The sequence below is a fragment of the Alosa sapidissima genome, chromosome 15 (genome assembly GCF_018492685.1).
Source record: "Alosa sapidissima isolate fAloSap1 chromosome 15, fAloSap1.pri, whole genome shotgun sequence".
Lineage (NCBI taxonomy): Eukaryota > Metazoa > Chordata > Actinopteri > Clupeiformes > Clupeidae > Alosa > Alosa sapidissima.
This window is the reverse complement of record NC_055971.1, coordinates 16,558,841-16,582,457: the sequence shown is the minus strand read 5'-3', so window position 1 is coordinate 16,582,457 and position 23,617 is coordinate 16,558,841. Positions and strand designations below refer to the sequence as shown.

The following is a 23,617-nucleotide window of genomic DNA, read 5'->3' as shown; positions in this document are numbered from 1 at the left end:
AACAGTTAATTTTTTTGTTTGTCTGCTTAATTTTGAGAGGTTTGGTTTATACTGCCATCATCTGGTTGATGTGGGGATTTCAATAATGTATCGTTTTGATAAGGTCCAAAGAATATATAGCAAATATGATTTGATGTATGGAATTCAAGGTTTTTTAATATACATTCTACTCAACAGATCTGTGCATTTCTTTAAGAAATAGTTTCCTTGTATATACTCCACTCTAACTTTAAGTAGGCTGTAGGCATGAAAACATCACACTGGACAACATATGCTTTGCTACTTGTTTACATCAGGTCATTTATTTTAAAAAAATATGAATAGTGAAGCTATCCGATGACTAGTGAATGAATGTGCAAAGATCCCATATATATTCTAAAAAAGATATAGCCTTTTGTGATGTGAAAACTAAAACTGTTTCACCTAGCTGTGTTTACACATGGTAAAACTAGTAAAACTAGATAGACAGATATGTGAAAGAGGAACAGCAATGGAAACAGTGTTTTTGTCGAACAGTTTTTAATACATTTATGTCATTTATGTCTAAGTAGGTCTCTGGTCATGTGTGGTCCTTGTGAGAGTCCTCATGTATGTCAGACTATGTTGCAAGCTATCTTCCTGTATTGTGTATGTGTGTCATCCTGTGTATGTGTGTCCTTGTCTTCTCCATGGTGCCCTAGCCGCTGAGTGGGTAGAGCAGGTACCCGCTGAAGCGGTTGTGGCCCTCCGTGTCTCCGCACAGCATGCGCCCGGAGAACAGCTGCATGTACACCTGGCAGCCACGACGCAGCTGCAGCACCACCGTCTGCGAGCCACTGTCCTCGGAGTCCTCGCGGTTGTCCTCCCACGTGGACGCCACCTCCACGCCGTCGCGCATCAGTTGGACCATGTGGTAGAGGCGTTCGCCGCTCGAACCCACGTTGGAGTAGACGCTGTAGGAGAAGGAGTAGACGCCTGTGCGTGGGGCTGTGAAGATGCCTGGGGACAGAGGAGTGGGTGGGTGACTCTGGAATGGGAACGCCTCTATGGGTTTTTCATTTATGGGCCACCACTATTGGGAACATATTCAATAAAATGTTGGGTCTGTCTGACTCAATCAATGCATTGTTTATTATAATGACCAACTTTTACACAATCAATTAAAAAAAATAAGCCTTTAAACTTTTTAAACAAGAATGTTCAAGACACTTTTTACATTTAGAGGAAATCTTTGTGTTTTGTGATATCACCGTATGCTGTGCACATAAAAGTGCTACCATTGATCTGAGAGGGAGTGTGTCTTACCGAGAGCTGGGTTGTAGCCGAAGCCCTGGTTGAGTTGGACGTTGGTGTAGGAGATAGGTACGTGGCTAGTGAAGGGCCCAAAGCACTGGGAGCCCATGGACATTGGGGACATCACAGCTGTAAAGGCAACCTTGCTGTCAGGACCTAGACAAAGATGGATATTTGTTTAGATCTTTCAGTAAAGGAAAGAAATAGGCTGACACCAGACATAATTTCACTGCATTTCTTACTTCCAGTAACTATATGCATGTGACAATAAACGTCCTTGTATCCTTGTAAGTAGCATTTTACTGGAGTGAATCATCACCGTGTTCTTCAGTGACTGACATTGCTGTGATATATGTTTTATTTATTTTTTTGTGCTGAAGATTTCCATTAAAGAAGATTGAAGGAATGTATACAAATATGTTAAAACATATGTCATGCTTGGACCCCTTTTAATCTTTTCTGTGACTGCCCGCAACCTCTGATCCCTTTTGACACCTTTTAAAGGTAGTAAAATTTACTAATTTGAAGTACAGTAAATCATGACATTTATGTCTTTTCCAAGCTGGTCTCTCTCTGTGTCTGTAGTAGTACCTGTGAGCTCTCCGAGCTTGCTGTTGAGGGTGGAGAGTCCCTGCCAGAGACCCACCATGCGCCCGAACATGTCCTCCTCCAGCTGGAAGACGCTGCCGGCAACGCAGCAGCAGCCACGCTGGCGCTTGAAGGCGCACTCGCAGTCCCAGTTGCCGCACGGCAGCTCCCCCGTCCATGACACTGAGGAGCACGGGAACACAAAACCAACTCACCTCAACTACTGCAGCATATGTGACTTACAGGGGCGTAAATGTGGGCATAGGGCTCAAATTTTCTAGCAGCGTCCCTGGTGACTTATGAAGATCAATCAGTGTTATATTCACTTTTACCACATTACTCAGTGCCCTGCGAATATATATGGTACTTTGCAGTGCACTTCGGTCTTGAAGAGTCTCTATTGCCCCATATTGAAGGAACTTCCACAGATAGATAGGCCTATTAGATGTGACACGCAGACAGCAGAAACCTGTATGGATGTAGGCACAGAAATAGTGCAGGGAAAGATGCACAAAGTATTGAACTAATGACCACAGAGGGTGAGCAAACCTGCAGTCTCTCTCATGAGGTCAAACGCGGTGCCCGCCTCTGCATCCTGCTTGACAAACAGCATCCCCAACAAGCACAGTACAGTTACTGCAGTCCTCATAGTCTGGACTTGAGATTTCACGATTCACAGTGTTTCACAATTCTGCAATAAACACCCATGATTAGAGGAGTGAATTCTCAGTTATTTTACAAAAATCTATTTCTGAGTGTTATTCAGAGCCGGACAGTAACGGAGTACATTTACTTGAGTACAGTACTTGAGTACAGTTTTGAGGGATCTGTACTTTACTCGAGTATCATTTTTGGGGAGTACTCATGACTTTACTCAAGTATATTTGAGGGGCATATATTGTACTCTTTACTCCACTCCATTTCTATCCATAACCGTGAGTACCCGTTACTACTTCTAAAAAAAAGGAAAAAAGAAAATTCTCAGAAACCCTCAATTTGTTGTTTACCTCTCAAACGTGATTGAATTGTGCAGGCGCCACTGATTGGGACAGCCTATCAGCAATCACCTTCAGCTTTCCGCCAAAGTCAACTCCATGGTCAGATTTAGATAAGAGACGAAACCCTAGCAGGTCCATCCCAGGAATGTGCCAACCTGTGGCCCCACCTCGCCAGACTATTTAAAATTTCTGAACAAGTTAATGATAGTTTTCGCTTCAAGTGTTTCAATTACAAAATAGTATTTTAAATACATGTATTAGAAATACCGCCCATCCCTAGCAACATGGTAAAAAGATGAAAATGACTTGATTTTACTTCCAATTCCTTTTACATTCTCCAAGGTATTAACATTAACATTTTTCATAACTCCATGTAGGACGTTTCTGTACATACATGTAAGGACTGTGGCAGTAGTAATGCAATATTTAGAAAATGTAGGCTACTCTTGTACTCTTGATACTCAAGTACTTTTAAAAACAAGTACTTCAGTACTTTTACTTAAGTAAACATCTGACTGTTGTACTTTTACTTGTACTTGAGTAAAATTTAGCAAAGGGTATCTGTACTTTTCAGTGGCGTGCACAGACATTTTGGGGGGCAGGTGCTCAGGAGGGGGGGGGCACTTTTTAGCGCACGTGGAACACTTAATTATAAAAAAAAAATTACACGCACATGTTGAATGAAATTTGACTTGTGCTGCAATTAGTAAATCAATATACAATTAAGACAATAAAGAGACCAAAATGTGTTAATTTATGTTATTTATGCCTAACAAAACCTATACAACAGAAAACGTTCGTCTTAACACATAGATTTGCAATTGCAAACTCTACCGAAATTATTTGTAGCCTATGTGGTCGTCCTCACGTTATCTGTCATTGACTTGGGCTACAGCGTAAAACTTTATCAGGTGACCAGTCGGCTAAAAATGCTTAGTTGTTTGATGCTGTATGAGACATTTTACTGCACAACAAAATGATTACACTTTGGGCTTAGCGGGCAAACTGTACGATTTTACTTGATCTGTAAGACAATAAAGAGACCAAACAGTACGGGAAGGAGTTATAGTGGGCTACTGACTGTTGTCATTACATGAATGCAGATGGGCATTTTTCACAGGTAATGGGGAACTTCCCGTTTCTTCTGTCACAAATTAATGTGTTAATACATGTTGCCTAACAAAACATATACAACAGAAAACATTCTTATTAACACATAAATTTGCAAAATCTACCGAAATTATTTGTATGTGGTCGTCACGTTATCTGTCATTGATTTGGGCTACAGCGTAAAACTTTATCTAGCTTCATCTAACTAGTTTATCAGGTGACCAGACGGTAAAAATGCTTGTTTGGTGCTGAATGAGACATTTTACTGCACAACAACATTATTACATGTGGGCTTAGAGGGCAAACTGTAAGATCAAGATTTTGCTTGATCTGTATGTTACCTGGCTGATGGGGCATGGGAGAAGCAGCCTGTCAGCGACCATGCCCGCTATCTGAAGACGCTTACTGAACTGCTATGGTGCTGCGCATCTGGCGTGCGAGTTCACGTGACAAAGGACGAGAGCTAGGCTGGTCGGGTGTGCGCAAGGAGGTGGCTCGTTTTTAATGGCTCAGGTTTTCAAAAGATCATTTCAAAACCGACCTCAGTAAAATTTTAATAATATTAATAATTAAAAAAAAAAAAAAAAAGTTTCAAAAGGGCATTTTCGTTGATAAAGGGCAAACTTCCTAGTGCTTTAGCACCACCTAGTGTCTATGTGCACGCCTATGGTACTTTTACTCAAGTAATGAAGCTGTGTACTCTGTCCGCCTCTGCTGTTATTGCAGTTTACATCTACAGATTACATCAACATGTTTTGAAACCAATTATTGCAAATTTAGCACACAAACATAAATGCACTGATTAATTTTAAAACCAAGACAACTTATTCAATTTTGCAAAATGCAAAATTTACAAAATTATAACTTAACATAAAGAAACTACAAAAAATACAAAGAAATCACAAATAGCATACCAATAATATTTGAAAGTATGGGCAACATAAATCTAAATCTAAACAAGTTATAAATCAGTTAAAATAAGCGCAGACAAATTTTTTAAAGAAAACATCTAAACAGATTAATTTTAGCGCTTATTTTGACTTAACTGCACTTAACTTAACTGGCCCACAATAAAAGAAAAAGTTATCATTTACCCAGTACTTGGTTTACAACTTTATATTTCCTCTTTTCTGTCTCTACTTACAGCGGCAGCCAGTGAAGACTCCTGCCAGCCAGGGAGAGTGTGTCAGTGTATTAGGCAGTATGCTGGTCTGGGACTTAGTGCTGAGAGTTTTATGCAGGGGGTGGTGTCACTCTGGGCGCCTGAAGATATTGAACACACGCCCACTTCCATCAGGTGTTGAGAACTAGTGCACGTATAAGTAGGGCACTCACCTTGGATGGTCTCACACCCATATTATAGACAAACACACACACACACACACACACACACACACACACACACACACACACCTAGATCCCACTGATATGTCTGTGACAGAGTATCCTCACTGGGTGGGAGCATCTGAAAAACTCTGAAAAGCCATTTGTTCCACAATAGTAACTCTTCCCTATGACACCTGGATCCTATTGCCTGTGTCTCCGGGGACAGCGCTATGTTATGGAGGAGCTAAAAAAATAAGAAAAATGAGTCGGCTTATGATCCTACTCATTGTGATAGCTGCAGCATTGAATTGCTCTGGTGAAATGGGCCCATCTGATAGGGATGCCACGCATGTTTTGTTTTTGTTCCCTACTCATAGATGAGTATCAGTCTTTTACTTTTCATATTTTCCTCTAATGTGATTTGTCCTTCCTAGGAGTCTTTAGTGTGAAGACCTAGTTCACCAAAAGATTACAAATCATAACAAACATCAACAATTGGTTAGAGCTTAACGTTTAAAAATCTGTATAGTCAAGAGGATAAGCCAATATTTTTGATGCTGTTGGGCAGTTGTGCAAATAAAATCATTCATCACTGATGAGGTTGTGCTTCTGAAGGTTTGCAAAGCAAGTCAGTGGATGACTGTTGGAGTCTAAAAAGGCTTGAAATAGTCTGTATGTATCCGCATGCGTTTCCTCTTGATCTTTGTGACTGACACAGAATCCACTAACCACAGTGCAACCCTTACCTAAGAGAATGTCTAACTTACTAACTATTTATTATGGCTAAACCCTACTGCTGTACAGTTTAGGGAGGTTCAGTTTAGATTGTTGTGCACTTATCAGGTGCAGGATAAAAAACTGTCAGTAAATGCTTAAAAATATCTCTTTTTTTTTTTTTGTATTTTACTTTGTCATGTTGGCTGGACAACATTTCAATCTTTCAGTCTTCAGAACCTTTTTAAGTATTTATAAACCATTTCGTAACAGGCTGAAACATTTGTTCGTTAACCCCTGTTGCGAAATGGATTAAAAGCAAGAAGGAAAAGATTTTTGGAGTGTGACCATTCTGTTATTTTCTGTGAGTTCCCTGGATCACACACCCACAAGTAAAGAAACAAGAGAACAATCGGGAGAGTGCGGTGTTTGCAAAGATAAGTATTTATAAGCCCCATTGACACCTTTGCTTTGTTTTATGTGTTTGATAAAATTATATAAATGTCCTCTTTATATGCTTTTTTAACCAACCCAGAATATATGTATGTAAACCTTGTACTGGTATTTTAAAGGATTGTCAAACTATCACGATCTGGTATTCATTATACTGTGGGAAAATATAGTTAAGTTTACCTGTAAAGTAGGTAAAGTAAAATATAACTTAATTAAATGATAGTCAAGTATTGTTCTCAATAACTGCTTGTTGTAAAGGTCAAAATTTATTTTCAGAAAAAAATCCTGCACATATACAAGTCTCCATAAAACAGAGTGATTGAAAAAAGCCTCTCAGTTAAACAGGATTAAAACAGATTTTGAGCATTTGAACACATACGTTGAATGCAGTGATCACTTCTCATGACACATGACAAAATGATATAGCAATGTACACGTGTACAGACAAGTGGAAATTGAAAAGTGGACAGAACTGAGGCCAAGTTCTCAAGCATAATGATGAATCGAATGTATGAGACTCAAAGTAAGCGGAAAAGGCATTTCAGTAAAGCTTTTCATGTCCAGCAGACTTGAGGCAGGAGTCACTTGTTTTAGAGCTAAAGAATCTATATGATCATAGAATGAGGTGCAGGGACAAGACGTATGGGGGAAGAGAGCAATAAGGGCAGGAAGGGACAGCACAGAATGGACAGTGAACACAAAGCACAACATTTCAGGCTCAGTCGGTGGCGTAGAGCAGGAAGCCGGTGAAGGTGTTGAAGTGGCTGCTGCTGTCGCACAGAAAGCAGCCAGCGGGCAGCGTCACGTCCACCCTGTCCCCGGCGTTCAGCTGCACGGCCATCGTCACGCTGGTGCTGTCCTCCTGGTCCTGCGTGTTGTTCTCGCTCGGCGCGGCCAGCACACTGCCGTTGCGTCGGAGGCGGGCGCAGGCGGCCAGAATGGCCCCCGGTGAGCCGGCGTCGCTGTAGACGGTGAGTGCCAGGCTGTAGACGCCGGCACGCGGGGCGGTGAAGATGCCGGTGGAGGTGTTGTAGCCAGCACCCAGGTTGAGGAAGACAACCTCGTAGCGGATGGCGGTGGCCTCGCGGAAGGGGCCCAAGCAGCGGCGGGTGTCTGTCAGAGCCACGGAGAAAGCACTACGGCTGGCTGGAGCAGAGCAGAGAGTTCCAAGAGGAAAACAGAGATCAATAATCATATTGATATATTAAGCCTTTTATTCTCAGCCCCTCAAAAGAGGTTTGGTCACCAAAGTAACTAAACTGGGTGAAATATAAACTGTAGTGAAACATAAACACAGTAAAAAATACTAATTAAATTTAAAGGGCCACTCACCGCGGAGGTTGTGGAGGGCAGCCTCAGCCCTCTCCAGGTCACGCTGCAACTGACTGAGTGACATGTTAAAGAAGGTCTCCATCCTCCACATCTGCTTCTGCATCAGGCAGCAGCCACAGGATGCTGTGTCCATGAGACAGACTGCAAGCACACACAGAGACCGGTAAACAAACATCCTCACTCAGGAGATAGAGAACAGATGTTTATTGTGGGGATATGTGGGAATTATGTTTTTCAGTTTGACTGTCGTTGAGAGATCGATGGATTGAGTGATCTTGTGATCAGAATTCTCTCTCTCTCCATATCTGCCCACGCTCTCACCATTTTCAGTGGCAGGGTCAGTGCTCTCTTTTCCATTTGGTCCATTCCAAGAGTAGTAAGGGTCATTAGCAACAGCTACTCCCAGCAAACACAGCATCACAATGGCTGACAATAAAGACAGATTGATATTAGTTTACCAAGAAATGCAAAACTGCCATTGATAACTAACACTCTAATGTGATGTTTGTCAGATCAAGCTCAAATGGTACCATTAACAGACTGGTAGATCATCTCACAAATATATTTTCATCCTTGCAGTATCTATCTATCTACCTTTAAATTTTTGAGGCATGTCACACCATTCATTCAAACTCAAACTCTTAACAAACCTCAATCTCAAAATCTGCAATAGCATACAGATTGTTCACAATCACAATACACTCCCTAACCAGAGAGAGAGTGTTGCCAGTTCTACCATAAACCTAACCCACAGTTTAACTAAGTATGCTAATCATACTTTTCCCTCCCCATCCAGCTTGCAGCCAATCACCATAAAAAATGACCTGATCAGTTTAACAGTCAGTTTCACATCTACAGTCCTTCATACCACCAAAACAAACCATGCCGCGAGTTTGATTGGGATTCCTGGTTCAGGATTTACCTCTCATCTTGCCACAGGTGGATTACGTCTTACGACGATATCTGACGGTTACAGTGCAACAGGTTAGCTGTACTGGTTGTGAAGGTGCTGGACGGTGGCCTTTAAACTGGCGGACGGCTCCACCTCCCTCTGTCCCCAGGGCAGCAGGGCTGGGCTCCAAGTTGGCTTCGTCTTCACTGCAGGAGAGCTTTATGTGGGGCATGCATTGTCTGACAGGTAGACAGTTAAAACCGAGGCTGAAGCCATTGGGCAATGTGGTTCTCCAGAGAGCCACGTGGATGACCTGCTGCATGTGTTTGTTGTTCTGCCAAGTACAGTATGGTGGTTCATCAACACAAAATGGTAAACAAACTAACAAACAAACCAACAAACAAAAAGGTAGGCTTGTATAGATCACCCGTCATTTATCCATTATCAGTTCCACCTTTTAAAATCTCCATGATAATCTAAAATTGTTGTGCAGAGAAAGTGTCATTAAAGTAAAACATATTGATGTCAATGGGGCATTTTGCCCATGTTCAGGGTGGAAAATAAAAAAGAAAGATTTGCATAAGACAAGTCAAATTGGTGTTTTCAAAAAGAAGGGATCATGGAGAATAAAGAAAAACATATTTAAAAAATCTTTGTATATTCCCACAAGGTGTTTGGGTGCTCTGAAAATAATAACCAAAATGATTTTTCAGACTTGTGAGGTCTGCTGTTCAGACCTTGAAGGGATTTGTTTTCTGTTCATTGCTTTTTGTGAGAGTGTTTCTACTTATCTCAGTAAGGAAAATAAATCAAGAGCCTATGTTGAGTACAAATATGTCTTCTGAAGGCTTAAACAGAGCCCAGCCAAAAACTCCAATAAAATTTGTATCAACTTTGAGGGACAGCTATGACCATGCCAGACCAAACGTGACGATTTTGCTACATATTCCTATTTATGTACCAGCATCCAAAATTTGAGCCTCCTACATGGTTTAGTTCTTGCGCTGTGGGCTTGTGAACTTTGACAAAAAAAAGAGGCTGAACAAACCCCCCCCCCCCCCCCCCGTAAAACTGGCTGTATGTTGGAAAGTATTGATCTTACATAAGAGTAATTTTACAGTGTGTCTCCTGGGTAACATAGGTACACCTGGTAATTTTTTCAGAATTGTTTGAGACCTAAGTGCGTGGGCCCTGGTTGAACTGACGTGGAATGACCCTTTTGTGTTACGTATATACATAATGCCAAATGAAAACATACTTGAAATTCTGTATGCTTTTTTTGGAAAAGAGCAGGTGGCAAAACATGAGCATGAGCCTTCGCTATTGGTGTTGGTGGGAAAGAAAATGTCAGGTGCCGCAAACAATAGAGGAGCATTATGGGATATTTGGGTCATTGCCCATAAGATGGAAAGAAGAGAGGGCTGGGGCTTTAAATGCAAGGTTAGATGGAAGATGACAGAGAATAGAGAGGATGGGGAAGGGAAGTATGGAAGAGGGTATCATGTGCTATCTACTCCTCTGGGTTTTGGCCAACAGGGAATATTACAGGTGTCAGTGAGATAAGGGAGATTGAATACATTAATCAAAAGGACAAGCAGGAACTGGGTCACTTTTGTGAATCAGGTGAAATAGAACTGAATCAAATGAAAAGTTGGTGTCATCAATGAACAATCTTTCTTATGTAACAACAAAATGACATTAAGATATTATGCATCACATATAAGAAACTGTGTGAAAAGCATGCCAAATAATCTGTACTAAATAATTTAATAAGTTATTTACAATACAAGGTATTGAGAAAGAAAAGGCGAAATCTGAAAAAGGTGAGGGAGAGAGAAGACCTACGTATATGATATATATTTTGAATGAACAAGTGGCCCAATTTAAATTTTTATCTACAATCTCCCCAGATCTCATTACCCTCTAAACCAAGAGGGTACTTGAGGGTACTGTACTTCGTACAGCATTTGAGTAACTATATTAATTCATACACTCAGTAGTCATATATTCCAGTTCACAGGAAAGGCCAGCATATCCAGAGGATAAGGCCACAAATGGCCTCTTCCCAAAAGATTCACTTCAAGTATGGTTTAAACATGTACATCTCTCTAATTCCACCAGGGGGGAGTGTTTGACAGAATAACTACATGGAAATGCATTCCTAAAGACCAAAGCCTAAGGTAATTTTCAAGTAACTACTTCTGTGCGTAAATTTATCAGCAACAATAAATACAAGCAGAGAGTCATTTTCCACTGAGAGGGTGAGGAAAGAGTAAACTAAAACAATAGAAAAATACAACAACAAAAATGACCAGGAAAACATATTCTAGCTGTCTAAATTTGCATCCAGGACTTCAATCACGTCATCCATCAGCACCTATACCATTAGTATAAAACTCATCAGTATACTGGAACATACGCTGGACATCAGGCTGGCATACAAGTCAGAACTGGCACTGCAATGTTCCACATCCTTACTCCAGCTCAGAAATTTTGATCGTGGCACCAACTCCAGTCCAGAACCTGAATCCGGGGAAGAGCGGACCGGTGAAGTTTTCCCAGAGACTGTGGATGAGCTCTGCTTTTCCATGGGAGACCCTGTAGAAGGCCAGCACACCCTCCTGCTGGTCCAGATAGATGCCAATCCTGTGTGCTTTGGGGCCTCCCAGGGGAGTCGCCTTGTCATTGTGCCAGACGGAGAAGGCGGAGCCAGACCAGTAGAGGCCCCAGGACAAAGGGTTATAGCCCAGCCTGGAGCGGTTATCGTTGGCTGCCCGCTCCAGCTCTCTGTAGGTCACACCGACGGTCACCTACATGACAGAGAGTGGCAATTAGGACCGATCATTTTGAGATGCTCCATAATGATAAATAATAATAGGACTTTAAAAAGTTGTATCTGTGAAGCAGGATAACAGATTTTATTTATGTCAAAAAGAATGAATCTCATACTTCATTCATCTATTTATCTCAATCAAAGTTCTTTATCAAGTGTTTCCATAATTACTTTAATCAGCAGATTGGGAACTACGCCACTTGTGTATAGAGCGCGCGCGTGTGTGTGTGTGTGTGTGTGTGTGTGTGTGTGTGACCGAGAGAGGGAAGATAGAACACATATGTGAGCTTTACTGAGAAAAAGCACACTCTATTTTAGGGTCATTTTGGCCTGAGAAAAGTCCTCAGGGCTATTCAAAATGTCTCGGCTGGCTTGCTTGTGATCACACATGTCCATGGAGGAAGACGTTATTCAGTTGACCTACGTCTTTCTCATAATCTCACGTTTTGGAAGTGGCACTCTACTAACAAAACTCGGAATAGCCTGTAGCATTACACTTTCACAGGTACCTGAGGACACATTCTTGGTGGTTAATCCTTTTAATAATAATAAAACTAATAAAGCTAATAATTTTTCAAAAAGTCACACTGCACTGGTAATTACCTTATGCCCTGTCCACTCCACTTCCCAGTAGTAGGGACTCCCGGCCAGGGGTTCCCTACACAGCACCTGCCTCCAGTAAAGGAAGCGGTCGGGGTGCTCAGACGCATCCACCACCTCCGCCCGCAGAGTGGCCTTCCGAGCACCATCAGAGATGCGGATGTGGCGATATGCTGTGTTCAGGTCCAGCGTGGGCTCAAATCGAACTGAACGCCAAAAACAAGAAAAATAGAATACCAACAAGGTCACCACTGATATTTTCAAAGTGAGATTTTTTTCAGCAATTTTTCCTGAGGTAGAATCCATGCATAATCTTGAAATATAGGTGATCAACATTGTAAGTTCATATGGTCATACATTTTAAAAAGCAGTTTAGAAAAGGCAAAGGAGTTTTCTTTTTCCTGCAGAATAAACAGGGTGAGCAGATGTTAATATTGTCATATGATTAAGTGAGTAAGTATAAGTATATATACACTCTTTTGATCCCGTGAGTGGAATTTGGTCTCTGCATTTATCCCAATCCGTAAATTAGTGAAACACACTCAGCACACAGTGAACACACAGTGAGGTGAAGCACACACTAATCCCGGCGTAGTGAGCTGCCTGCTACAACAGCGGCGCTCGGGGAGAAGTGAGGGGTTAGGTGCCTTGCTCAAGGGCTCTTCAGCCGTTCCCAATGGTCGGGGCTCGAACCGGCAACCCTCTGGTTACAGGTCCGGAGTGCCAACCAGTGGGCCACGGCTGCACAAAGGCAGTTTAAACAGAAGTTTTATTTTTTCCTGCAGAATGTATACACAAGGTATAGTAATGCATGTTGTTTAGTGGACTATGTCTATAGTCCAAAATACTCACATTTCAGCATCTCCTCTCTGGTTTTGGGCTTTGGGTTTGCCAGAAGGTTGGTTGTAGGCCTTTGAACTGATGAGAGAAAGTGAATATTTATATTGTTTATATAGAATTCTACAACAGTCATAACACAAATGTAAGAAAGTCACACCAACGTGTTTTTTGGTCTAAAGGCAGATGCCCACACAACATTCTCGTCTATCGATTTGACGCTTAAGAGATAGAACAATTTCTAAAGTTTGGCATTGATGTACATCAGACGTCGTCAATGGGCTTTGCCCCTTTAAAAGTAATGGAGTTCTAAACTTTGCCGTCACTTGACTGCGTCAGACGCTGCCAGTGGGCATTGGCTAAGTACCAGGTAAGGTTGCAGCACGCATCATGGCTGGAAGTCTCTCTGGGAGAGGGGGTGGGACGTCAGATCTGGCATGCCCTGCACAAACAGTGAAATGTAAACAGTTATGTTGTGAATGGACACTGTCAGCAATACCACGTCTTTATTGTACCAAAATCACCTGAAACCTAACATACACAAAACAATAAAACCTCCACATTGCACCTGTAAATAGAAAAACATTCAGTTGTTGTAGCTAACCTGGGGTCGCCGCAGTTGCAGAGCGGGCCATTCCTGGTGGCCGTGATGGAAGTGGCGGACCTTCAGCAGAGGCAGCACTTACTATGCAGGGAACAAAACATCTCTGTATGACAATTAATCAATACATCAATCAGTTAATCAGGGCTTTATTATGGTTGGATACTTACTGTGAGTGGGTCCTGCACTTGCTTCTTGACAATTAGACATGCGACGTGCTGAATTGGAATCATTAACTGAGAAAAAGAATTGCAAATGAGTCCTTATTTTTCCTCAGTATAAATATCAGTTATGGTTCAGATTTCATGGCAGGATTTTAAACCAATAATCTTAATCTGTAGTAGTTGTCTCATATCCCACTCTCTTACCATGCGCAATCTCATGTGTTACACTAATGGCAAGTATATTTCAACACATGAAGTGATATGAAATGTGTGATGGTCTTGCGGAAAGCAGTTTCCAAGACATATTGACTTACCAATTCTGAATATCTGAGTCAGTGTGTCTTTGTTAAGATCCTGTAGCCTGTCTGTCATTCTCCCCAGTTTTGCTTTGATTCCAGACTTGATTGCTTCAAACTGTGGATCAATAACCTCTTCGCTTCCAGCCAGGCCTTGAGCAGAGAGGGTTCTAAGCTCCTGTTAATCATGTTAAAGACCAGTTAATTATGTAAAAAAAAAAAAAATAATAAAAAAAAAAAAAATCACACTCCACAGTGTCTCTGATCCTTTTGATCTTTCATAATTTTAACACAAACTAAATTTCCTTATAGGTATCAATAACCTATTCAGTAAGTCCTAAGCTATTTTTCCACGCCCCACCTTCTGATCCATACACCTAAACACCACTATGAGGTAATGGAATGATTGCCTCATGTCACACATACCTCCAGAAACCTGACGTCATCTGGTGTGCAGGAGAGGGAGCGCAGCTCCTGGTCCTGTTTGCGAAGCTGGGCCACTTCCTGCTGCAGCCTACTGAGGTGGGTATCTTTTCTGCTCTCTGAAAAGGCTTCGTGGGCCTGGAGAACGAGCTCTTCCACCTGAGAGCCCAATAGCTCCATACTCTTCACCAGCTCCACAATGGTCTCCTTAATCTCATTCTGGAACACTTGCATCTGGTCCTAAAGGCGAGGGGCATCAATGGAGAAAAGGTCATGTACATGAAAGAGGGAGATTGGAGTTTTAATGATGAAGAGATGTGACAATTTAGGTGTCTTTTTAGACAATTCGCTGTGGTCCTTGATAGCAATTTCTAAACACAAACACAGTTACTTTGATTATGCTAACAGCCACATTTCATTTTCCAGAACTTTCTTTACCTGGTAAACCTCTAGAGCCTTTGGGAGATCCTGAAGGTCTTTCTCTTTCTCTTGAATTCTCCTTAGAATTTCTGCCTGCATCTGAACCACCTCTTGCTGTTTACAAGATATGAGAACACAACAGACCACATTACACAACAGGCCTACAGTAGGCTTTGTTAAAAAAAAAAAATGTAAAAAAAAAATTAGCCCTCAGCTTTTATCCACATCTACTCACCTGTTTCTCTCTTCTCTCTTCATGTGGTCGGACGACCTGGTGGCCCTTGTGCGTATACAGTCCACAATCCTCACATACAAACACTTTGTCGTCACTGCAGTAGAGGTCCAGTGGTTGCTGGTGCTCTGGGCAAAGTCGAGGGGAAGACACTGGAAGCTGTGGGTACAATCCTTTCTCAGCTGCTGCAGAACCATCCTGAGAAGTTGGCAAAGATGGTAAGACAGTGACATAGACTGGAGATGAAGGATCAGTTTGCTGCTGTGATCGTAGTTTTAATTTCTCCAAGGCCTCAGCCAGCACAGTACTCCTGGATAGAGATGGTCGAGGATTAAACGTTTTCCTGCACTGGGGGCAACTGTAGCAGTTTGTGGATGCCCCTTGGTCCCAATGCTTCTTGATGCAGAGCATGCAGTACGTGTGTCCACAAGGCAGTGTAGCGGGGTCGCGCAAGACTTCCAGACACACTGAGCAAACAAATTCATCTGGAGCCCACGAGGAAGCCATGCTGTTCGCTTCTGACACTCTTCCTTGAAGCTATGACGCCACTGAACACCACAACATGCTTTTAAATGGAGTGAACTGGGTTGGGCCAAGGCTGGTAGAACAGGTAACACTAGATATTTTTTATTGAGGGAAGGAGTGAAACTCACATGACACACAACACTCATGCTAAGTGGAATCCGGTGAGAGTGGACAGACTGGCTCTACCAGGTTATAACTCTGGTGTGCAGAAACCCCCAATTAGAGGCTCTGGGTCAGGCTATGTAGCCATAAGTCAGTAGGGGCAGGTTTTGTTCAGGTTATCAGGTTCGGGTGCGCGAACCGCAAGGTCGCTGCTTTGACAATGGCGTTTATTTTTGAGGAAGGTCCGATTAGAAGCACAAATCATCCGTGCTATTCACCATGAGAGGTGAAAGACCACGACACGATATCCTGTCTTTTAAATTCAAATGAGTTTTGAACGAGCGGAATCCTTAATGTACCTACTTGAACAACATTCTACTACATCCATACATTTCTAACGTTACGCATTCGTGGATCGCCCTCAGAACAGAATAGAATACAATACAATGGTGGATTTTTTTTCTTTGGCTCACCAGACATAAGCTACAAGACAGATAGGCATACAGACATCTCAAACACATATCATTAAAACAAGGATAACATGAATAAGTTTAAATACATAGCAGCTCAGTCAGCTATGTTGTCACTTAGTTTGGTGCTGATGGTATTTGAGATAAAATATTTTTTAAATACACTTTTTGTCCCTCCAAATGATGTGCATCGCGATCGCTCTCTGTTTTTTGTGACTGTGAATGTTTTGTACAGTGTTGGAGACACAGCATATTGGCAAAGCAACTGTTTGTAGGCCGGTGCGTAAAGGTTTCCTTGCTAAAGCTGCGCAACTTCATTCGCTTTCCATGGCCACAAACCCACGATCATTAGACTCAACTCCCTGCTCTACAAGATATCTATTCCAGAAGAGTACTCCTAAGAGCCCAAAAGATTCTGAAGGACTCTTCTCATCCTAACAATGGATTATTCCTACCGCTGAAATCAAGAAGACGCCTATATGTAGTCACAAAGCCAGAACTGAGAGACTCAGGAGAAGTTTTTATCCCCAGGCCATCCGAACTCTGAACTCACACTATATTGACTTTGCACACATTCACTCCTCAGCACTCTCAAACATTTCCCAACTCTGAACTCACACTATACCGACTTTGCACTCATTCACTCTTCAGCACTCATGACCCCCCCCCCCCCCACACACACACACACACACACACACACACACCTACAAGACTTTTAGCACTTTTACATCCCTCACCCTATGCTACAGACCTTTTATTTATTTTCTTATTTCATCACACGTCAAAACACACACACACACACACACACACACACACACACACACACACACACACACACACACATATCTGACTTTCTCCAACTTTTGCACATCTCCATAGAACTTTTTATTTATTATTTTTGATTTCTCCTCCATCTACCCATGTCCTTGATTGCCTAGCCTTTCTGCCCCCTCCCCCCCACCCCCATCCCCAAATCACACACAAAAAACACACACACTTACATCATCACTGTCATCACCTCACATACATACAGCACACTGCTTGCTACAGTAAGCCTCCTCTACTTGCTGCACACTGCCCCCCCCCCCCCCCCCCCCCCACACACACACATACACAGCACATTGTCTTCAGGATCTTCTTCAACACACATCCTCTACATACTTACAGCACACACACACACTCACACAGTCACTGCTACACTCCCCTCCCGCCCACACACACATCTTCATCACTCACATACATCATACAGTAATCTGCTTGCAATAGTAAGTCCCTTCACCATACTTGCAGTACACTGCCCCCCCCCCCCCCCCCTCCCCTACATACACAGCACATTATTTCATCAGGAAGCTTCTCCAACACACATATTGCACACTGCCCTCTCCCCACATACACAGCACACTATCCCATCTCCCTTGTCATCCCCCCAACACACACACCAAGACCCCTGGCAGTTGAGTTAGCCCCTTGAGCCGTGGATCTGCCCAAGGTTTCTTCCTTGGTAAGGGAGTTTTTCCTTGCCCCTGTTGCTCTTGGGTGCTCCTTGTCGGTGCACCCCCCCCCCAAATCCAATCCTCCCCCACCTTTCTTATGCAGCCCTTACCCCTCTTCTACTGCACTTTTTACCCCCCCCCCCCCCCCCCCACTTTGCACAAATAGGCTGACACCAGACATAATTTCACTGCATTTCTTACTTCCCGTAACTATATGCATGTGACAATAAACTTCCTTGTATCCTTGTATTAAAGTGGAGTTTCACCAAACTGGCAGGTCATAACTTGTTTTAAGTTTTCCAAATTTGCTCCGAAATTATCTTTGCTGGTGAGCTTTGGGCCTTGGCTATTTCAGGCTTTCCAAACGTCATTGGCTGCATTGATGGGACGCAGAAAAGCGCCATCCATAACCAAGGCAGATTATGTAATAGGAAAGGTTTCCACTGCATACATTTACATTTCCAGGTAGGTCTAGTGGCTAGCCTATAGGACACTTCTATTTGGGATGCTTTCTTAACGGTGTTGATGTTTAAAACACATTTTTATTTTAATAATTGGCAGATGATATGTGATACTTCACATCTCAGTCTAAGTCATACCTGTCAACACTCCCGTTTTTCCCTGGTTTCTCCCGTATTTCAAGGTCATCTCCCAGCACCCTCCCGTTTTGTTATTTCTCCCGGAAAACTCCCGTAATTTGCATGGCCATCAAACTTCATTTTAAAATCATTAATCCATTCAGGTTGCCAGATTGTGTATGAAATACACCCTACACATACACGATCAGTTAGTTTCAATTTCAACCGTTTTGTCATAGGCTAAAACCTATGCCAGCCGACTACGCAGCCTGAGCCTCGTCGTAAGCAAGCGGGCTAGGCCTACTCCAGAACTAGCTGTTGTGAAATTGTTGGGAATTTAATTGATTAACACATCACACTGTTATTGAGTGTTGTTGATACACTGAACTTGTGCCCTCGGAACCAAATCTGAAAGCAAGCAGCTTTGGAGTTTTGGAAATAGACTGCAGGCAGGCAGCTGGCGGATACATTCTGGCATGCGTAAGATAATGGTAAGGTAAAAGCAACCGAAATGCAGTGTTAAAACACGTGTATGAAACGTATTAAATATGCAAACACAGATCCGGTATAAACACTGACCCCCCCCCCCCCCCCCCGAATTTTCCCCCCGTTTTTGGAAAGCTATATGTTGACAGGTATGGTCTAAGTCTAGACGAAATGACCTGGATCAGCCATGATGTAGCCTACCAGGAATCTGGCCAACACATTTCAGCAGGGTGCGTTAGTCTATAGGCTACTTATAGGAATATTATTAGATCCATGTAGGCTAATTAGCCTCTAACTTTTAATGTTATAGATATGTGTAATTACAGGAGAATTTGATGGGTTCCTTGGGGGATAGAGATAGGCTACCCATGCCTCAAGCACGCAGTCTGCATGAGCTTTGATTTTATACACCTGTAGCAAGAGACCTGAAACCCATGAATAGGCTTAAATTCCTAAAGGCAGCATCAAAGGGTCATCTTTGGTCAAATCCGCAGTCACCTCAATAACGTTACCATCAGTCTGTCTAACTGACTGTTGCCTTACGATTTGGCAGTGAAAACATAATCTGGTGGCGGGTGCTTTAAGATAAGTAAGGGCAAATCGGAGACAAATGAAGCATTATCTTCGGAGCCATGTCAAGTAATGGCAAGCCGCTATGTTGTAGGCTACCGTCAGACAGAAGGCATGAGTGATTTTGTTTCTACTAGAGCTAAGTTTAGCATGGTACAAGGTGAGTTGACACTGGCAATTTTAGGAAGTATTCGGCAGCATCGACCAGGTTTAATGTTACAATATAACAATGTTTGTTGTGTAGAATCTTTGTATGCATGGGAGATGAACCGCAGTGTGCTGTTGTGGGAGGCTAGTTTGGCTAGTATCTGCTTATTTGCAAGCTTGTTCTAACAAATGAGTACAAATGGTTCTTTGCCGTTTGGAGCTTAGCCAACACTCGTCCTTGAGCTAGTAACGATAACGTTAACGTCAAGGCAATAGCGTTAGCTAGTTGTTTTAACTAATGTTAACGTTTAGTGTTAAAACAAGTTTTAGGAGGTGATTTAACGTTAACAGCTTGCGTTTTGAGACCTTAGATAAGTAACATTAGTCCACGATCAGAGCGGTAACTTTACTTTGACGGAATTTGAGTTTGTAACATTATTTTGGTTTTGCAATTGAACTAGCTGGAAAAGGTAGACTATCGTGAGTCAAGTTCCAGTACAATTCTAAATGGGTGAACTAGCCATCGAACGTAAACTGATGTTGAGCTAGCTGGATAACTTGGCTAATAGTGACAGGATAACGTTTTGTTTCGCTTTCTCAGACATCTGACAAATGGTTTTGGGGACTCGGTCACTGTTAACGTTAGCCAAAGTACCAATGTTTCGTTTAAGAAGGGGTTTCCGTTTATTGTAGTTGTCTGCAAAGCAGTGCGCTTACACGTTGACATTAGCTAACCGAGGCCTTAACAAATGTGGCTAAGTTAACTTTTTAGACATGGATGCATTAACATTGCCCCATTGATTTATTATTTGCTTAAAATCAGCTATTTAAACCATAGTCCATTTAATGTGGATCGAAAAAAACAATTTCTATAATCTAAAAGACTCCTGTTTTGTTAGGATGTTTAGGAGTCCCCAGCTGTTGGCCTTACCAAGCCTAAAAGGGACCCAAAGATCACTGCTACTCTTCTCCAAAGAGGCCCTGCCGTCCATTTGCCCTAGACACCAGAGGAGTGGACCCGATGGAAGAAGAGCACTCTCCCTTGGATTTGTTGAGAAATCATGTTGCTCAAAGAAGGAAGAGGATATTCAAGACAAACTATCTCAGGACATTGCAAAAGAGCAGAAAATCATCAGAAAAACACAAGCAAACCAAGGGTCTCCTGACAACAGCCCTCCAGCCCCAGATGAACTGACTAAAATTGCTCCTTGTTCACAGCACCTGAAGCTATCAATTAACAGACTTTTTTCCTGTAGTGTACATCCATTGTCTTCTACATGGTTCGCTCTGCCTTCACACAACCACTCTCAAACCAATTCACTGGAGTATTTGATCAATGCTGAGACCTCGGGCAGGTCTGACCACAAGTGCCTCTTGCTGCATAGTCATAACCAAGCCGGTAAGCAGAAAGTTGGTGCTACCACATCATGCAATATTGAGAGTGAGCAGCATTCGCATTCATCAGTGTCATTTCTCAGGGGGTCTCATAAGCTTCTCTTTCCTCGATCACTTTTATCTACGCCAAACCTATGGACTCGCAGCAGCATCGTCGCGGGGAGGTTGTGGGAACAGCACCTGGCGATCCAGGCCTGTGGTATGCATGGTGCGACCCAGCTGAAGGTAAACCCGGAGTACTGCCTTTCTGCCGAGAACGAGGACCGATGTCGGAAAAGGCTAGAGTCCAACGCGGCACTGTACCAGAAGGAGAAGGGGAAGAGTTGGGCAGCTGTGCTGGTGTGCCTCTGCACTGAAAGGGGAGAGCCAGCTTTCTTGTTCACTCTCCGCTCCAGCAAGCTCAAGGGCAGGCACAAGGGCGATGTCAGGTGAGTGGAGTTGCCTGTGCCAGGCTCTTCCTGGAAGGCTCTTTAACCAGCTCATATATTTCCTTTGGAATGCCAGCTGTGTTGTAGCAGCTGTTGTTTTAGTGTACCTGTTTACACAGACCTGGTTGGATGTTGCACCAGTAACATGTCCGCAGTTATGCAAGTTAAAAGAAACAAACCCATATTAATACCATGTTAACTGCCCCCGTGTATTAACCTCATAGCTGAGGAAATTTAGCAAAATCAATGTATAAGCCTCAATGTAAACCTAGCAGCCTTGACTTTCTGACACCTACTCTTACAGTCGCATCATGATCAGTACCAGGGATGGAAATAGGCACCCGCCAAATGCGGGTGAATTTGTGTACTGGCGGGTGAATTTGGTCAATTTACTCGCCACTGTGGCGGTAAATAAATAAAGCTAGCATGCCAATTATACAGTCTGATCTGGTCAAATTTGATATGCATTGACAGTTAAAAATAAAGTGCCTGTAAGGATCACATAACGGTACCAGCCTATAAGGGTAAATCGAGCTGATTTGAAGTTAGTGGCATGTGGACAAAATATTGTATACATCAGTGTATATATATCAGTATACATGTATTAGGAGTGACGCTCCTTGTCTGTTCAGTTTTGCAGGGGGTAAGAAGGACCCTGCTGACACAGACATTGTGGACACTGCTCTACGGGAGGCTCATGAGGAGTTGGGAGTTACTGTGAGGGCGGATCAGGTGTGGGGTGTTCTCAAGCCTCTGCGGGACATGGTAAGTTTGGACGGATCAAAGGCATGTCTTATTTGTGGTACGACATTAGCATAGTTGATACAAGACTGAAAGGGCTTTCCGATATAACCTCCGGAGTATATGCGGAGGGTTGTCAAACGGAGGTTCTACCCTTCGGTAGATGAGTTTGTCACAGCTCTCAATAGCTCTTCACAGAAGAGTTATTGGCTGTTGGCCTTTACTGTAAAGGAAGATGGCCCATAATTGTCTCAAGGAATCCTGGATACAGTAATCAGCAAGTGAAATTTCATCCCAATCTCTCTGTATTATTAATAAGTCAGGAAAACCTCCAAGTACTCAACCTTGTACAATTTTTGTGTGTGTGTGTACACATATTGAAGGGAGGTGGATGATGGACGTCTGTGGATTTTGCATTGCCAACAGGAACAAGTTAACTGACTCGGTTGACCATTTCAATGTATCCAGTTGCCACAATAAGTCACTGTTGGAACACTGTAATCATCTAATTTGTGTGATTCCTTATTTCCAGTCTGGCATGTTGATCGCACCCGTACTTGCTAACCTCGGGCCCCTGGAGGCCCTGTCATTTCGGCCTAATCCTAGTGAGGTATGTTCCGTTGGCTTTCAGTTGCCACTACTCCTTTAAAAAAAAAGAAAAGAAAAAACTGAAATGTCAGTGAAAAATAACTACACATCCCATATTTCAGGTGGAGGAGATTTTCACACTCAGCCTGGCTCACGTCTGCAACCCGAGGAACCGGGGCTACACAAACTTCCGAACAGGCGACCGCTACGGCTACACTCTCCCGGTGTTCTGTAATGGGAAGCACCGTGTCTGGGGTCTCACGGCTGTGGCATTGGAACACACACTCAAACTCATCGTGCCGCCATAGCAGCCCAGCCAAACTGATTCGTCATATTTCTCCCGTGGAAACGAACGCCCAGCTGAGTTACTGCCAAAGCATGCAGAGCTGTAAAGACTTAAAATGAAAATGCAGTTTGGAATGTAATTTGATATTTTATTCCTTACCTCAAACAGATGTACACAAAAAAACACTCTAGTAGTCATGTTTAAAACCTATACTAATAATTGTTAAATATGCTTCCAGTATTTCTGGAACACCTGATCAAGTAACACGATAGGTCTAGTCTGGTATTTCTGAGTGGTGGTGCTGAGACGTCTCTTTTTCCAGTGATTTTACTTCTATGCCAATTTGAATAATTGAATAATGATCACAGCCTGGAATAAAAAGCCATCTGCGTTCACCTGAATTTTTGCAGTCGTGCTATGTTAAAGATGCCGTGATTATGTAAGACATCCAGATAAGATGGCATACATCTATATATTGTAAGAATGGAAGTTAATATGGTAATTCATTCATTTTTCTGGACCTATTTTTATCACTAGTAATTGGTCAAGGAACAATATAAGTAAACATTTTCCATCACCATGGAAGTTTAAGGTAATCTAGCATATGCAATTATACATATTGTACTCTTGCGATTAAGTCTTTTTGCAGTCAAGAAAAATATTTCTATGCCACATGTAAGATACATTATCACACAGAGATGTGCTAACACAAACAGT

The 23,617-nt window shown here is 42.5% G+C and overlaps 4 protein-coding genes across 8 annotated transcripts; 1 reads left to right on the top strand and 3 right to left on the bottom strand.

Annotated features, from left to right (window-relative positions):
• Positions 1–175: 175 nt before the first annotated feature.
• cbln18 (cerebellin 18) lies at positions 176–5,168 on the bottom strand. 3 transcript variants are annotated; one of them, XM_042063971.1, is made up of 5 exons: positions 5,113–5,168; positions 2,410–2,551; positions 1,864–2,043; positions 1,285–1,428; positions 176–978 (listed from the first exon to the last, which is right to left on the bottom strand). In XM_042063971.1, exons 2-5 carry the CDS (start codon positions 2,507–2,509, stop codon positions 677–679), a joined length of 726 nt encoding a protein of 241 aa, XP_041919905.1. In that variant the 5' UTR covers positions 2,510–2,551; positions 5,113–5,168; the 3' UTR covers positions 176–676. The 3 variants fall into 3 exon arrangements, with proteins under 3 accessions (XP_041919905.1, XP_041919906.1, XP_041919907.1); XM_042063972.1 differs by having other exon boundaries at positions 5,063–5,144; XM_042063973.1 differs by lacking the exon at positions 5,113–5,168 and adding an exon at positions 4,310–4,379.
• Positions 5,169–6,799: 1,631 nt separating this feature from the next.
• Positions 6,800–9,171, bottom strand: cbln20 (cerebellin 20). Its single transcript, XM_042064054.1, has 4 exons — positions 8,716–9,171; positions 8,115–8,219; positions 7,794–7,934; positions 6,800–7,607 (listed from the first exon to the last, which is right to left on the bottom strand). Exons 1-4 carry the CDS (start codon positions 8,720–8,722, stop codon positions 7,180–7,182), a joined length of 681 nt encoding a protein of 226 aa, XP_041919988.1. The 5' UTR covers positions 8,723–9,171; the 3' UTR covers positions 6,800–7,179.
• A 1,262-nt stretch (positions 9,172–10,433) lies between these two features.
• On the bottom strand, positions 10,434–15,719 carry ftr86 (finTRIM family, member 86). The gene is made up of 10 exons (XM_042062742.1): positions 15,095–15,719; positions 14,878–14,973; positions 14,443–14,679; positions 14,035–14,194; positions 13,727–13,792; positions 13,560–13,640; positions 13,323–13,397; positions 12,971–13,036; positions 12,122–12,324; positions 10,434–11,495 (listed from the first exon to the last, which is right to left on the bottom strand). The coding sequence occupies exons 1-10, from the start codon at positions 15,596–15,598 to the stop codon at positions 11,160–11,162; spliced, it is 1,824 nt and encodes a 607-aa protein (XP_041918676.1). The 5' UTR covers positions 15,599–15,719; the 3' UTR covers positions 10,434–11,159.
• On the top strand, positions 15,630–23,301 carry nudt8 (nudix (nucleoside diphosphate linked moiety X)-type motif 8). Of its 3 annotated transcripts, XM_042062749.1 has the most exons (6): positions 19,065–19,475; positions 20,362–20,861; positions 21,004–21,285; positions 21,918–22,050; positions 22,559–22,636; positions 22,737–23,301. In XM_042062749.1, exons 3-6 carry the CDS (start codon positions 21,059–21,061, stop codon positions 22,920–22,922), a joined length of 624 nt encoding a protein of 207 aa, XP_041918683.1. In that variant the 5' UTR covers positions 19,065–19,475; positions 20,362–20,861; positions 21,004–21,058; the 3' UTR covers positions 22,923–23,301. The 3 variants fall into 3 exon arrangements, with proteins under 3 accessions (XP_041918682.1, XP_041918683.1, XP_041918681.1); XM_042062748.1 differs by lacking the exon at positions 19,065–19,475 and adding an exon at positions 15,630–15,701 and having other exon boundaries at positions 20,362–21,285; XM_042062747.1 differs by having other exon boundaries at positions 20,362–21,285.
• Positions 23,302–23,617: the final 316 nt, after the last annotated feature.